The sequence below is a fragment of the Mycteria americana genome, chromosome 7, assembly GCF_035582795.1.
Source record: "Mycteria americana isolate JAX WOST 10 ecotype Jacksonville Zoo and Gardens chromosome 7, USCA_MyAme_1.0, whole genome shotgun sequence".
Classification (NCBI taxonomy): domain Eukaryota; kingdom Metazoa; phylum Chordata; class Aves; order Ciconiiformes; family Ciconiidae; genus Mycteria; species Mycteria americana.
In genome coordinates, this window is record NC_134371.1 from 42,539,300 (window position 1) to 42,555,163 (window position 15,864).

At 42.9% G+C, this 15,864-nt stretch overlaps 1 protein-coding gene across 2 annotated transcripts in view; it reads right to left on the reverse strand.

The window, feature by feature from the left end:
- Nucleotides 1-15,864, reverse strand: part of ATF6 (activating transcription factor 6) — an 86,087-nt gene that overhangs the window by 70,011 nt on the left and 212 nt on the right. For both annotated transcript variants that reach the window (XM_075508130.1, XM_075508129.1), the window contains exons 2-9: nucleotides 15,785-15,861; nucleotides 13,890-13,977; nucleotides 13,460-13,554; nucleotides 12,840-12,969; nucleotides 12,390-12,596; nucleotides 9,646-9,866; nucleotides 3,686-3,871; nucleotides 3,173-3,264 (exon numbers count right to left, since the gene is read on the reverse strand). In XM_075508130.1, the coding sequence (XP_075364245.1) occupies nucleotides 3,173-3,264; nucleotides 3,686-3,871; nucleotides 9,646-9,866; nucleotides 12,390-12,596; nucleotides 12,840-12,969; nucleotides 13,460-13,554; nucleotides 13,890-13,977; nucleotides 15,785-15,861 (1,096 nt within the window). The remainder of the gene's footprint in view (nucleotides 1-3,172; nucleotides 3,265-3,685; nucleotides 3,872-9,645; nucleotides 9,867-12,389; nucleotides 12,597-12,839; nucleotides 12,970-13,459; nucleotides 13,555-13,889; nucleotides 13,978-15,784; nucleotides 15,862-15,864) is intronic.

Consider the following 15,864-nt stretch of genomic DNA (forward strand, 5'->3'; position numbering starts at 1 on the left):
TGTCCTACTGGGGGACTTCAACCACCCCGACATCTGCTGGAAAAGTAGCACAGCAAGCTGTAGGCAATCCAGGAGACTCCTGGAGGGCATTGAGGATAACTTCTTAACCCAGGTAATAGACACCCCTACCCAAGGGGATGCAATACTGGACCTGATGGTCACCAATGCAAGTGAGCTCATCAGTGACGTCAAGATTGGAGGCAGCCTGGGCTGCAGCGATCATGCATTGGTGGAGTTCACAGTCCTGAGGGATATGGGACAGGCGAGGAGTTTAGTCAGGACGCTAAATTTTAGGAAAGCAAACTTCCAGCTCTTCAAGGAGTTAGTCACTAGGACCCCCTGAGAAACAGTCCTCAGGGACAGGGGAGCAGAACAGAGCTGGCAGATCTTTAAGGATGCTTTCCATAAAGCGCAAGAGCTCTCAGTCCCCAGATGTAGGAAATCAGGCACAGAAGGGAAGAGACCAGCACGGCTGAGTTGAGACATGCTGGTCAAACTAAAGAGCAAGAGGGAACTGCACAGGCAGTGGAAGCAGGGACAGGTAACCTGGGAAGAGTATGGGGACGCTGCCCGCTTGTGTAGGGATGGGGTCAGGAAGGCCAAGGCGCAGCTGGAGCTGAACCTGGCGAGGGATGCAAAGAATAACAAGAGGGCTTCTACAGGTATATCAACCAGAAAAGGAGAGTTAAAGAAAGCGTACCTCCACTGATGAACAAGAATGGTGACCTAGTATCAACAGACGAGGAGAAGGCTGACATACTCAACAACTTTTTTACTTCAGTCTTCTCTGGCAACCACTCTCCTCACCCCTCCCCAGTCAATGGACAAAATGTTGGCGACCAGGGGGGTAGAGCCCCTCCCACTGTAAGGGAAGATCAGGTTCGTGACCACCTGAGGAACCTGAACATACATAAGTCTGTGGGACCTGATGAGGTGCATCCCAGAGTCCTGAGGGAATTGGCTGATGTAGCTGCCAAGCCACTCTCCATGATATTTGAAAAGTCATGGCAGTCAGGTGAAGTCCCTGATGACTGGAAGAAGGGAAACATTGTGCCCATCTTTACAAAGGGTAGAAAGGAAGACCCTGGGAACTACTGACCTGTCAGCCTCACCTCTGTGCCTGGGAAGATCATGGAACAGATCCTCCTAGAAGCTATGCTAAAGCACATGGGGGACAGGGAGGTGATTCGAGACAGCCAACATGGCTTCACCAAGGGCAAGTCCTGCCTGACCAACCTAGCAGCTTTCTATGAGGGAGTTACCACATCAGTGGACAAGGGAAAAGCAATGGATGTCATCTATCTGGACTTCTGTAAAGCCTTTGACATGGTCCCCCACAACATCCTTCTCTCTATATTGGAGAGATACGGATTTGATGGGTGGACTGTTCAGGGGATAAGGAATTGGTTGGATGATTGCATCCAGAGCGTAGTGGTCAACGGCTCAATGTCCAGATGGAGATCAGTGATGAGTGGTGTCCTGCAGGGGTCCATACCGGGACCAGTGCTGTTCAATATTTTCATCAATGACATTGACAGCGAGATCGAGTGCACCCTCAGCAAGTTTGCAGATGACACCAAGCTGAGTGGTGCAGTTGACACGCCAGAAGGACGGGATGCCATCCAGAGGGACCTGGACGAGCTGGAGAAGTGGGCCTGTGTGAACCTCATGAGGTTCAACAAGGCCAAGTGCAGGGTCCTACACCTGGGTCGGGGCAATCCTCAGTTTCAATAGGGGCTGGGGAATGATGTGATTGAGAGCAGCCCTGTGGAAAAGAACTTGGGGGTACTGATGGACAAAAAGCTGGACATGAGCCAACAATGTGCGCTCGCAGCCCAGGCCAACCACATCCTGGACCGCATCAAAAGAAGCATAGCCAGCAAGTTGAGGGAGGTGATCCTTCCCCTCTACTCTGCTCTGGTGAGACCCCATCTGGAGTACTGCATCCAGCTCTCAAGCCCTCAGCAGAAGAACAACATGGAGCTGTTGGAGCGAGTCCAGAGGAGGGCCACAAAAATGATCCGAGGGCTGGAGCATCTCTCCTACAAGGACAGGCTGAGAGAGTTGGGGTTGTTCAGCCTGGAGAAGAGAAGGCTGCAGAGAGACCTTATAGCAGCCTTCCAGTACTTAAAGGGGGCCTATAGGAAAGACAGGGACAGACTTTTTAGCAAGGCCTGTTGTGACAAGGAGCAATGGTTTTAAACTAAGGGAGGGCAGATTTAGACTGGATTTAAGAAAGAAACTTTTTACAATGAGGGTGATGAGGCACTGGAACAGGTTGCCCAGAGAAGTAGTGGAGGCCCCATCCCTGGAAGCATTCAAGGTCAGGCTGGATGGGGCTCTGAGCAACCTGATCTAGTTGAAGATGCTCTTGCAAGGGGGTTGGACTAGATGACCTGTAAAGGTCCCTTTCAATCCAAAGCATTCTATGACTCTATGTTCCAAAGCCAGTTAAATAGACAGATATGTGCAGGAATATCCCTTTTTAGCCTCCTCTCTTCCACAGATTTCTTTTCATAAAGTGTCTGGGAAGTAATGCAGCATTTCCTTCCTGCTCTCTGGTTCCTATGCCCCACTGATACAGTTCGAACAAGAGAGCTTTTTGATTACCACTTCAACTTATTAAGGAGAGGGAACAATCTCTTCACCAGATCTAGAAGACAAGTAATACAGGGCTTACACTGTAATGAGGAAGATTGTGGCTAGACACATCTAATGGTCAGGATTGCAAAGCACTGGAACAAACAGTGGAATTTCCTGCACTGGGTACTAGAAGCAGCTTAAACTCATAGCTACTGAGATTAGCACAGATATAAACAAGCAGATGAGCTCTCAAAGTCTGTGACTTTTTTTCCTAAAAGGATTCTAAACATGGCTTTTCAATCTCTTCAGGTATAAATGGAGTAGACAAACTGCTGTACGCTGCATTGATTAACAAAATGCCAAGCCAAGAGAAATTAAAAGTACAAGATCCATCTCTTGTTGCCAGAAGGATTCCAAAAGAGGAACCATTATACAGGTAAGTCTTCCCCTATGCAGGAGGAGAGTAAAGGACAGAAGTCAGGTTTCAAGCTCAAGGCTTTAAAACACAACACAACCTGTATTAAAGATTCAAACAAAAATCGCAGGACAGCAAACTTGCTATGCAAAGAGGAATTCCTAGGCAGCTTACCTCAGTGGACCATAATTCAACATTATGAAAGCCAGTATCACCATCACACACAGGGTCCTCCTCTTGGGAGATGATACTTTGAGCTTCTGGTTCTAGACAGGAAAAAAACAGAGAAGACATGCAATAAAAAGGGGGCACAGACATGCAAAGGTATGTCAGGACCTAAATAAACCAAATTATGCTTGCTTTTTAGATTTATGCTTGCCTAATTACGTATTAATACACCCCAGGACTACTTAAATGTACTTGTTTGTACATTATATTCAGCTTCCATCCAGTCTATCTTTCTTCTCAATGAAATCTTCAGAAGCACCATAAACAAGGAATTAAAAGTTAACTAGATAATGCAACAGCTGTCCTGACCTAGAGTTGGTGAAAGCCCTGCTCCAAGTGGGAGATTGGGCTAGAAACTCCCAAATGTCTTCCAGTCAGCATTTCCATGATTCTGTTCAAGTGTCTTCCACCTGAGCAACTGTCTTTACATAAAGCCAGATCTTCACCACAATCTCCTACCTCTAATACCACTTCATCCAGCTGCCTCTTCAGTGTGCTGTTTTCTTTCTTGAGTTTCTCGTTCTCCAATAGGGCTGCCTCCAGCCTCGCCTCCAGTCCCAACATGTATTCTTTCTTTTTCTTCCGTGACTGAAACGCTGACTCGCGGTTTTTGATCATGCGCTGCTGCCTTCTCAAGACATTGACCTGGACAGACAACATGGAGGCCTGTTAATGATCCACAACTTAGAAGTGCCTCTCTTTCATGCATAATTTCTGCTCCTCTACTTTGTCAGAAGTCTGTATAGATAGCTTCCCGCACTCTGCTTCAAATGAGCTCAAATGTTCAGCACCAAGGCAACCAGGAATCATGGTACACCTCCAAGAGTTATAGATCATGGATAATGAAAAAACAGGTCCTGCGCTGTCTGTTTTCTCCTGCATTCTCAACCTTCTATGTGTAGGGGACACAAAACGTATACTTGAGCAGCAGTTTGATTTGATCAATCAAATCACAAAGACAGAAAATACATATCTACAGGTCTGCAAGGTAGCAAGAATGTCTTTCACCTTCACTTCACCATACACCATTTTTATAGGCTACAATCAGTCATCTCTCTTCCTAACTGGAAAGTCCTAGGGTTTTTTAGTGTCCCCTGTATGGAAGCTATTTCCACACTGATTACACCTGTTTCTGTAACTTTTCCAGCTCTGCTATATAGTTTTTGAGATTTTGAATACTGTTGCTGACCTCAGATTGCACATTCTATGTGTATCAAGCACTTACATGGCAGTTTAAATGCAGTCTCTGGGTGCATCTATACTAGCATTTTAATTCAGATCAGGAGTGTGGCTTTGATGCACATTTCCTGATTATCCCACTTAATATGCTTTGTTTAACATCACAGAACAGTCTCTGATAGAGCACACAAACTGTATTCCTTCTGGACGAAGCTAAACCAGCAAATATACTCCAGGAGGGCACATAATTCACTCCAACCACTAGCAGGCATTCAGTCTGCAAGACCAGACTGGGACAGTTCAAAGTAACCCCTCCCTATCCTCCAGCAGTCTTGATGACTGGTTTTTTTTCCCCAGGCAGGAACACTTTATCATCTTTTACCACTTACTCATTTTGTGGTTTGCACGGAGTGGGACGACCTAGACTGAAAGCATCTTGCTGCTGACAAGGATAACGATGATAGACATTGCAGAGCTGTACAAAACTACTTAAATCCTAAATTTAAACACTACTCTGTTGATTTCCTTTCCCTCACAGATTAGCAACAGCAACTCTGTTTTTATTAAAAACGGAAGACTTCCATCACATTGTTAAGCTACAGCAGGATGTGCCTTAACGATGTTTACACTGAAAGAGAACTGAATGCTGTATCACACACAGAGCTGAATATCCTCCAGTAGCTACCAACTCATGCACTGGAGTAACCTGTATCTATTTGAGCATGAAAGCTAAAGAAAAAAAAGACAAGAACTATTCCAGAAGTATCAGTCTAGGAAAAAATAAACAAGTCACAGAATAGTAATATTAACGAACTCGGACAGTGTGCTCTGGTTAAGGCCTGGCAGTTTAAAGAACCTTAACCATAGCTTTCCAACTCTCTCCCTGTATATACCCGCACACAGACAATATGTTGCTCTAGGGCTTTGGTGTCTGCAAGAAAAATTGGCTACAGGCTGTTTAAAGAAGTCATTCTTCTTCATGATACTGCAGTCTGGTGACAAAGACTAGGAAAACACGTTACAGTGCATTAACATTTTGGGCTGTCTCCATGTTGATCTAATTGCTTTCTGTAAAGATCATTTATTATATGTCTAGTCTGCTGCCACCAACAGAAGTCTGTGAAAGTGAAGCTGTTTGTACTTACTCCAGTTTCTCTCTTTAGCAGAGAATAGAGAAGGAAAAGATTTTAACATATTTTCATTAACACTAAGCTTTGTCTTGAATTTTTTTTTAAGTTCTACAATACTTAACATAAGAAAACTTCTGGAGACATATAAAAACTTTGGAAAAAAAAGAGATTCAGGCTAGCCAAGGACTGCAGTGTATAGAACACACCAATTTGGGGCCAGGATCACTTCAACTGCCCAGAGACGAAATAATAAGGAATGAGTTCATGCAGCAGCTTTGGCTTGAGTTGTGCAATATTCCAAACAAGTAGTTACATTCCTCTTTTTTAAAAATTAGGTTTTGCATCATGAAGTCAAACAGAGAAGACCAAATTGTTTACATCCATTCTTGTTTGCAGACCTGCTCAGGATTATTCACTGCTGGATAGCTTTTGACTAAGTGAGTGGAACCTCTGGCAAATCTACCTGCTTCCCTGGAGAAAACACGATGCTAAAGCACCAGTGCAGTGTTTGTACACTAAGAGTACATCCATCGCTGTTTCAGACACTAACAACTACATTTCAGATGGTATTTATCTAGACTGCCCTCCTTTACTCAGTGTTCTCCAAACGCTGTCAGGAACAGCAGTTCTCCCCAGTCCAGTTCAAGGTACTCTGTGCAGTAACTGCATTTCAGTCTATGCCACACCAGTTTCACTTCAACTCATTTCTTAAGCTTGCTTAAATGAAACCCAGTTATTCATGTCCTTGAGTTATTTTGTTTTAATTGACAATACCTAAAACAGTTTAACATCCTTGGTCAACCCTCTAGCGCTTGCCTGGCTTTTCTTGGGGAATAAGCCACACTGCACACGTGATCCTACCTAAATCTGATGCAGAAAACAGAAGTTGTGTGTGTGAAATAGTGCAACAATGCTTACACCTGGAAGCAGTATGGCACTAAGCATTACATAGCTGGCTTGGCATCAAGATAAGCATGCCCCTTGCTTGAGCATTTTGATAATCAGAAGAAAGAGAGGAACTAATTTATAATGTCAGACTGCTTGAGCAACATTGCTTTGCACCAGTGCTGAACAAAGATTAAACGTAGCAAACACCTCTGCTAACTTCTTTTGCAGCCTCCCTCTTTGTAGGTTGTATTGTTACTAATTCACCACTCAAGATAGTAACTTCTGGTTCTCAGGAAACACAGACCATAAAGGGAAAACATTGGCATTAAAATCAAACATTAATCAGTGATGCAACTTTTGCTTCCTAGCTTTAAAAACTACACCACCACCACCACCCACGCAAAGAAGATGTAAATATGAAGTGAAATGTTCATTGCAAAACCTTGCTTCAAACAGTACTAACTAGATTCCGATTTGTCCTCTTATCTTCAGAGCCTTTACAGTCATGCACTTTACAAATAAACACTGCTACCTCAATTTAGTCTTCCAAAGAAAACCCAGTTCTGAGCAAAATTTAACCTCTGTTCCAATGCAAGCTGTATTTCTAGCACAAGGCGGTAAGAATGTCTCTCACACTCCACAGTTTCTGGTACACACAATTGGGAAAGTTAACAAAGAGCTGAAAGTACAAAGCATTTCAACTTTACATTGGCTGGCTTCTTACCCCAGTTTATGAAAGCTGCTGTCTTCGAAAATGCATCTTAAACGCAGGAATACAAAACCTATGCAAGTGTTTTCTCTGTTTTTATGAAAGATCTGGGTTTTCTTGTCTCTAACTCAAAAGAACACAACTTGACTAATGAGTTTACTTCATATGAAAATTACCCAATGTACAGAACGGAAAACAGGAGTCTTTAATAGAAATCCACACTTATGTTGAAGTAATTTTGCGTAGTCTAATTTCTTCTAAATTTTCAATATTCTTATCAACAGAGCTGGGAGGCAGGATTAAATCCTTTCTCACTACAGAGTGGATACATGAGAGAAAGGCCCTATAAGGACACAACTAAACTAGATTCCCTCACACACCTACTGTTTATGTCCTCATATAATTTAACTGCAACAGGAAAGGCAATCTGGTTTTTTACTTAAGAGCCTCCTTCCTTCAACCGGAAGAGTGGCTTGCTTAGGCAGTGTTTCTTTTGTCCAATTTCCTAGTGGAAAGTTCTTCACTGGTTTCCTAGTGAAGAGTGACTGCATTGAAAGCCTGGTACTTCCCCGCGGCTGGCAAGCTGCATAAACGTGTGCCATCAGGACAAGCACAATGTAGGGCCTCGCTACAGCTTGCTATCAGCCGATCTCTGTCTAATCCACTGAAAGGGCTGAGTGTTAAGCTAACAGTTTATCCTTCCTAAGCCCAAAAGAAAGTCCTGCAGTGTTTCTTTTTATTCTGCAACATCTGCTTAGATTAGCAAACAAAAACACGTGTTACAGAGCTCAAATGACAGCTACATCTGTGCAGCTCTGAGCACCACATATGGCGTCTATGGTACTCGCAAGTTGTTTTAACCCTGCTGGTGCCAGCTGCATCCTGAAACATTTGTTCTTTGTCAAAGTGCTATTTCACAGTATGTGCCAAAGAGCAGTTGCAACTGTTTTTTCATGTTTCAATAAACACAGGTAAGATGTGCAGCATTTAGGCTGATACCAAGTCTTAAAACTGCCTCCCTAAAACAGCTTCAGGTGGAAATACCCACACAACCATTGTTCAAAACAAACAGTTATTCATTATCCCAGCTACACATTTGACTTCTGTCACAGATGCGCATATGAAGTGTCATAACAATAAGGGGGTTTTGTCAATTAAACCTTATATTCAGACAATGGCAAGGTGCCATGCTAGTCCTGATTACAGGAAGTCACAAATCTAATGACTGCTGGCAGGTCTTTTCAATTCAGCTTTGCATGGCAGGCAATTATTGTTTAAAAATGCAGCGCTCTTAACTGGTCTGTCTATTGACAGAACTTTGTTAGCTTCTTGCAAATTCAAGATTAGGTTTCCATTGCAGTTTGGCTGCTGAATTATTTGTAGCAAATAATTTTTCATTTAAAAATGCAGCCCACACACAAACAGGAATAGCGAGCCAGATTTAACATCAAGCATGAGCGGCAATTCTCAAGACGCTAGGAAACTGTACAACAACATCCCTTCAAAGAAGTCAGAAGACACATGCCTTTGAGAAACAGTGTTCTGCACTGCTAATAAGCAGGTGACTGTACTGCAAAATTTCATGTGAATGGACACCAGTGTTTTCTCCCTCACACTGAGATGTGATAGGACCCTCAGTTCCTGACAACTGCGCTTGGAATACCACGCTGGCGAATGACAGCCTGAGAGTTTAAAAGCCACATACAAGAAGCTTTGGTACTTTCCACAGTCATGCCTTCCTTTGGACAACAAAATGCAACCAAAGCAGCTCCAAACTACTAGGAACTAAATTAACTTAACACCCAGCTTGCTAGCTAGTTAAGATGTCAAAGCTGAAGAGGGAAAAAAAACCCACACACTTCAAAGGCTATTGCTGTTTACACCTACTGCTTACCATGAGCTACTGTGGAAAAACTTATTTATTTGCGCAGTGACTGTTGAGAGCTTACCCCTTTTCTACTCATTCAGTATATGATCAAAAGGGAGCCTGAAGAGATTAGGATCATATGAAACTCAATACCTGAAGTTTCTAAAAATCATGAGTAAAATCTGGGGAGATAAAGGGATGGAAAAAGAATCAGGCCTCCTGCTGACATTTCCAATTCATCTACTTCCAAAGGGGTGTTTTTATTATATGGATTAGAAAAATGGTTTAGCACTAATCAAAAATCAGATATATCAAATCTTCCTGTATGTGAGAGAGTCCCAGCCATTCGCTTGAGAAGACAAGCGAAGGAAAAAAATATATCAGCACTGCCTTCCACCACAATGCTTGCATACCTGGTCTGCAACTCCAGGCAGGCCAGCAGATATCAAGCTGTTCCTCCCCATTCTTTGCCAAGCTGCTGAATTCCCTGTTTACTGTTAGAAATCCTATTAGACAAGCCCAACTACAGCTCTGTCTTCCTGAGACTCTAAAGTGACCTGGTTCTCCCATTATATCCCACAGGCAGGTAACTGAAAACTGTTTCCAAGCTTTGGTTATTAACTATCACCACACAGTCAGAACTTACATCCAGCCCCATTGCTGGTGCGGTGCTTTGAAGCAAGGGCTTAGTTGCTGGTATTTTGCCGCTTGTTGAGCCATTTCCAGTAGCTGGAGGCAATGCATTCACCGTCTGATTGTGAAGCTGCGTGGTCCCTCCAGTAACAGCAATGACTGGCTGGGAGGCAGGAAGCACCCCAGAAGCCTGGAGCTGTACCACAGTGGGCTGGGGGAGCACCACTGATTGACCTAGAACACAAGAACAAACAGGAGTGCTCAGCGTATGATATGAAATGGATTTGTACGTGACCCGTTAGTAGGAGAATACTGATATAGGAAGTAGAAAGCCTTGCTTCCTCTCCTGTCCCACACGATTTATCTCAACTCCAATTCTTCAGCATTAGTATATTCCACAGGATAGGAATGAAAAAAAAAAAAGCTCAAAAGTTTGCAGAGCTCTTAATCCATCCTGCAAACCAAACCTACACATTATTAAAAGGAATCCATTAAATCAAGCTCTCTCCCAAAACCCAATGGCTCTTCAAAGTTAATAGAAGTCAATGAAACATTACTCATTTCAGTACTGCTAACACTTGATGCAGTTTCAGCAACTTTTTCAAAGAACTTAGCCAGCTTACCTCAATCTTTCTTCTCCCTTTTGTCCATCCCTACTTTATTGCTGTATTCAGTGGAAAACTTGCTACACAGAAGTGACTCATACTATACAAACCAATTCAGAAACAGCAGAGAAAGATGATAAACGAGAAAGAACAATGCAAGTTACACTTTCAAAACATAAGTTAAAGCCTCAATTCACACTAAGACAAGACCAATTTTTTTGAAAAATGTCTTATGTAAGAAATTTTATGGACAAGCTGAACAGAGCTTAAAGAAAAGCAAGCAGAAAAAATGAGGTAATTTTGACAGAGTTTGAAATGGAATTAAAAACAGTCACTTCCAAGAAATTTCAGTCCAACTACATTTAACTCAAGCAAGTGCTCGAGTAATATTTTGTTGTCTGCAAACACAGGAATGTCTCTTTAATCCTTTGTAACAGGATGACCTTGCCAGCTTTCAGAAACAGCACTTTCCAGCTGAACATTCCAACCAAAGTGCACGACAATGTATTACAGCATTTACCCAACCTTCTGGAAGGTGAAAAATGAAGTCATTTACCTAGCACCAAGATCTTTTATATATGAGGTATAGGATTAGATCTCCTTTTTTGCAGAGATAATCTTGAAGACATCATAAGTTAGTACTACCCTATTTAAGAACCTCAAATGGTGCATTTGAGATTATTTCAACAATTTTTTTAAAGCATAAAGTATGTGACAGTCTAAGATCATGATTTCTTCTTTAAGCTTTCATGAAAGGGACTATAAAAATATCATTCCTTGTGCTCCTTTGAAGATAATAGCATATTTCAAACTGGTAGCTCCAACTTGTCATGTGCAGGGGATTTTGATTAATGAAAAAGATCCTTATGGTTTTTGTTATGGAAGTGGCACTATAGAGTTTTTAAACACACCCTCAGTTAAAGTAAATACATGGCATGAAAATACTTTCCCAAAAGTATTTCCTCTATAGTGCCTCACAGAAACTACTCTCCTGACTTTTCTTCAGGGAAAAGGAGAAGCTGATCTTCACAGTACTACACTTATATCCAAAAAATCCATATCCCCAACATTCCTTGTTCCAGATGGTATTTTATCAGCTGGAACATCAGAAGGAATAAGAATTAGGTCATGCTGACTATGCTGACCTGTGTTTTAAGCAGTCCAACAATCTTAGGCATGTTGTAACAAATGTCAGCGTCTCCAGCTTTGGCTTAGCTCCTGATGGAAGAGCAATTAGTAATGAAGACAAATTTTTCACTATTGCAATAATTTCTAGATACATGCCCTTAAGTATTTGTCTCCTTTTCCTTCCACACCTCAGTGCCTGTACAGTCAACTGCAAGAGACTGCAGCCATCAGCTGGTGAAAACGAGCAACTGCATCTGACAATTTCAGCAATGCAAGTAATGTTCCTACTGCCTTAGCTGAAGAGTAAAATAATGCTTGGGATTCAGAAACTAAGGTTCAAGGTACTTCAAAAATCTGTTACAGGGAAGCAGGAGGAACGAAGAATTATCAGTGGACAGGAAATCACTTGCCTTTTGTTAACACCAGCTTGTAGCTGTAAGCAACTATTCTAACCTCTGACATGGCGCTCTCAACTCTTGGCAGATTTCACAACATCCTATTTAATGCTGTTTAGTGAGATAAAAGGCCATAAACTCATGTTCCCACCATCCTGTGGTAGAGTTTCATGTGGGTAAAAAAAGCTTTTATCACTCCTCCCAAGCTTTCAAGCTTCATTCAAGCCATCCTAACTGATTCTGCTGGATCTTCCTTTGGTTACGACAAATAGCACTGTAATCACCTTATATACCACTTGCCATCACAAGTAGAGCAAAGGGTCCCTAGAGATCCTTCCAAATCAGCAGTTTTATCCCCACAACTGCCAGTGCTCAGCATAGTCTCTTTTGCTATACTGTCTTCCATTCCATACAATGTCCAGGTTGAGTGCCCTTTCTCATAGGACTATATGAGAGAGAAATAAGGTCATCATCTCAGCCTAAAGCTTTTGCAGCAAAATGTGTAGGACCCCTCTTTTTTTCCTACCCTTCCCATTTCACCCACCAAAGCTAACTTCATTTTAACGACCATCCCAAACGGACACAGTGTTTACCTCCAAGCCCTGGCTCAGTCATGACAATTTACCTACCTTTAGGAGGTGCTGGCTGGATGTTAACAACTGGCTGATGCTTTGGCAGTGGCACAAGCGTGGGAAGAGTCTGAATAATGATGGTTTTAGCTGGGATGCCAATGTTAGCTTGAGCCTCAGGTACAGCAGGCAAAAGGGGTTTGGGTTGTATCGAAGGCCTGGACGCTGTCTGACCACACCTCTTCAGGGTCCTCGCAGAATTATTTGCTAGGAAAGGAAAAAGAGTCAGAGTTGGACCAGAAGATATAAAATAAAGAATTCAAGGAGTAATAACATGGCTTTTAGAATGTTTTTTTTTTACCCATCTATAATATTTGTTAAAAACAGACATATCCAATCACAAATTCAAGTCAGAAATGACAGGGTGTACTAGTGTCTGTTAGTTAAACATCCATATGCAAGGTAACACGCATACTATCTGTGGAATCAAAGTAACTCAATCTTTCATACCAGACCGAGAAGCGATGCTGACAGAAGGCTTCTTCCCTCCATCTCCTTCAGGGGATGCAGGGCTTCTGCAACTCTTGCTGTAGAGAGAGATGGGAGACATCTGGGAGCTACAGCTGAAGTCCACATCATCCTGCAGACAGAAAGTACATGAGATTAATGCTTTAGAAACACATAAAAGTGTCTACTAGCAGCTCAGAGTAAAACCACCTTTCATCACATCTGTGTTGCTGCTTCCGCAAACAGGAGAAATGTTTTGTTCTGCAGTTTTATTCTGGTCAATACTAAGTACCACTTAAAACCAAGGAAGTACCTCTCCTTATCAGCAGAGTGAAGGGGGCAGAGGCCAGCAACTGTTAGACTCTAGAAGGCATTTTGTTTGGCAATCAGGCCAATATGCACAACTGAGGAAACACAACTGAACATGCTCTTTTTAGAATGGGTCACAGCAGAAGAGGAAGGAAAACATCACTGAAGAGTTGTTTTTGCAAGGATTGGAGAAATAAGCTATTTCCTCTTATGCCATAAAGTTGGTCAGACAAGTAAATCACTGGGCTTTTTGTTTGTCACAGCTGGTTCTGAATGACTGCTGCTATCTGTGTTACGTGGAGGTTTCTGCATACAGGCACATTCTGCACCGGAGAGTCCACAGACGATGGAGAAGGGACCGAACAATTTGAAGTGGCTGGTGATAAGGGTTCTGTCTTCACACTTGCATCTGCAAGAGGCAGATAAAGAAATTTTACTGTAAAGCATTTAACAATGGGAGATCAGTAAGGAACATGCTGCCCTACGCCAGCTATTTAATTCCTGAAGCAAGGCACAGCAGAAAACATAGCAAGATTAAAGATACTAAACAGCTTAGCTTGTAGGGCAGTCCTTGCCAGCTGCATCCATCCTACAGAAACACAGCATGACTTCTCATCACAGAGCTAAATGCTGCAGGACATCAAATAGTTTCACATCAGTTACCACTATTCTAAAGTTACAACAGCTCACCCTTGTGGGGTGGGGGGGAATAGCCACATCTGCAAAATACAAAAGGTAAATTACCTGCATAAGCATGGCCTGTAATATTCCAAAGATCCGAGTCCCAAGACATCAAATCCAAATCAAAATGAAAGTTATAGAGATCATTTTCCTGAAATGACAGTTCAGAAAAAAGAAACAATACAAAAAGACAATATACATTGAAACCACCAGCCATTATGCTCCCATTATTACAGCTTTGGAAAACAAACCAAAACTAGCACTTCAGTCACCTTGAGGCACGCAGAGATAAAAGCCCTTAAGGGGGCAATTCTCAACTGGACTACATAAGACAAGGCTTCTTTTAAAACTTAGAGCTGTAGGAAAGGAGCATGCCAGTTTAAGACTGTTGCTAATTACTGTACTGTTATCAGTAATTTGTAAAGTGAAAGTTCTAAGTCCAGTCACTGAACCATCTTATATAAAACACAAGTTTTCGCAACTTGTTGAAATTCTCCCCTTCATCTTAATTGAAAGATTTACTTAATGTCCTTCCCTCATCAGATTTCAAAGCACTTCATAAACAAAAGCAGTATCAGTGTCAGTTTACCAGCAGGAAAAGATACACAAGAACTGATTTGCTGAAGATCTGATGAACAGTATGTATTAGGCCTCTCTATACTTGAATAAACCAACATCATCATCTTCTAAAGCCAGGGACACCAGTTTCCTTTTCCAACAGAAAAAAAAAAAGATACTAAAATCACTTCGTATATATTCTTTATTGTACTACCTTTAAAACAGTGATCAAGTTTTTGCTCCATTTTTTCTGCTGATGCAACTGTAAGTCTCAGTTCTCTACTCAAATATAACATTTTAATAAGCACTTGCATTAAAAAAATTAAATACCCAACTTATACAAATATACAGCAAAGATTTTCTTGCCAAAAACTATCCTGCAAACGTACCTCTCCTTACGTTCTCAACTTGCCTCGTAAAGGGAGGCTCAGAAAGTCTGCAGACTGCACGGAAACTAGTATTTGCAGGCTACGATGAAGAAAAAGCTCATCAGAGCATATTTATAGGAATAATGACCAAAATCCACAGCCTGACCTGTGCAGTAAGAGCCTCCACACAGGTAACTAATGCTGACCTGCTGATGGCCGATACCCTGCTCTCATACAATGCAGCAGTTCCCAAATTTTCTCTGGCACCTGGCTCTACAACACCTGTAGGAATGCTCCTAGTACCTGAGGTTTATGCTGGATAACCCAGGGGTTGTGCTGGAGCTGGGTTAGGACACAGTGAACAGAGAGAAGGCGGGGGAAGAACAGAGAGTGGAGAATCCATGGGGCAAATGCCCTGGGACAGAAAAAGCCGTACGTACGATCGGACCATGAAAAACATGTGGATTAATGCACAAGGTTGCAGGCAAAGGGTTTAGGAGAAAATCCAAAAACAGACAAGAAAACAAGAAGCCATTTTATAGGCAAGGTGATAAAGCACAGCATTGGCAGACAGAGATGTAACATACCCACGCTTCTCCACACTTCTCCTTTCATGTAACCCAGAAACGTACTCTCCCGTCAGCACTGCCTTGCAGGGGAAGTTTACCTTCATTAGGTCAGTGACAACACAGCCTTTCCTGGACGCACCACCTCAAACTTTTACCTGAAACTCTCCCTTCTAACCTTGCCTTTTAAATCTCTAGCTTTGACACCAACAGTTTATTAACAGACTGACAACTCCGCGTCTCAACAGCTAACGCAGGGGTGAACGGGTGAAGGCCTGTAAGCCACCGGCGCTCCAGCCCGGGAGCTCGAGTGTCTCCTGCCAGACGACCGCCATGAAACCCACAGCGCTGCTCCCCGGGGGATCCCGCCGGCGCCTCCAGCCCCCGAGCCGGGCCGTGGGGGCACACCGCCGGCGGGGGGGGAGGAGCGCGGCCTCCCGCCGCCCCGTCCCCGCCCGGTACTCACGTCGGGCTCGTCCCTCGGGCCCCGCCGCGGCTCCGCGGCGCCCAGCAGCTCGCTCAGCTCCTCGCCCAGCACGGCCTCTG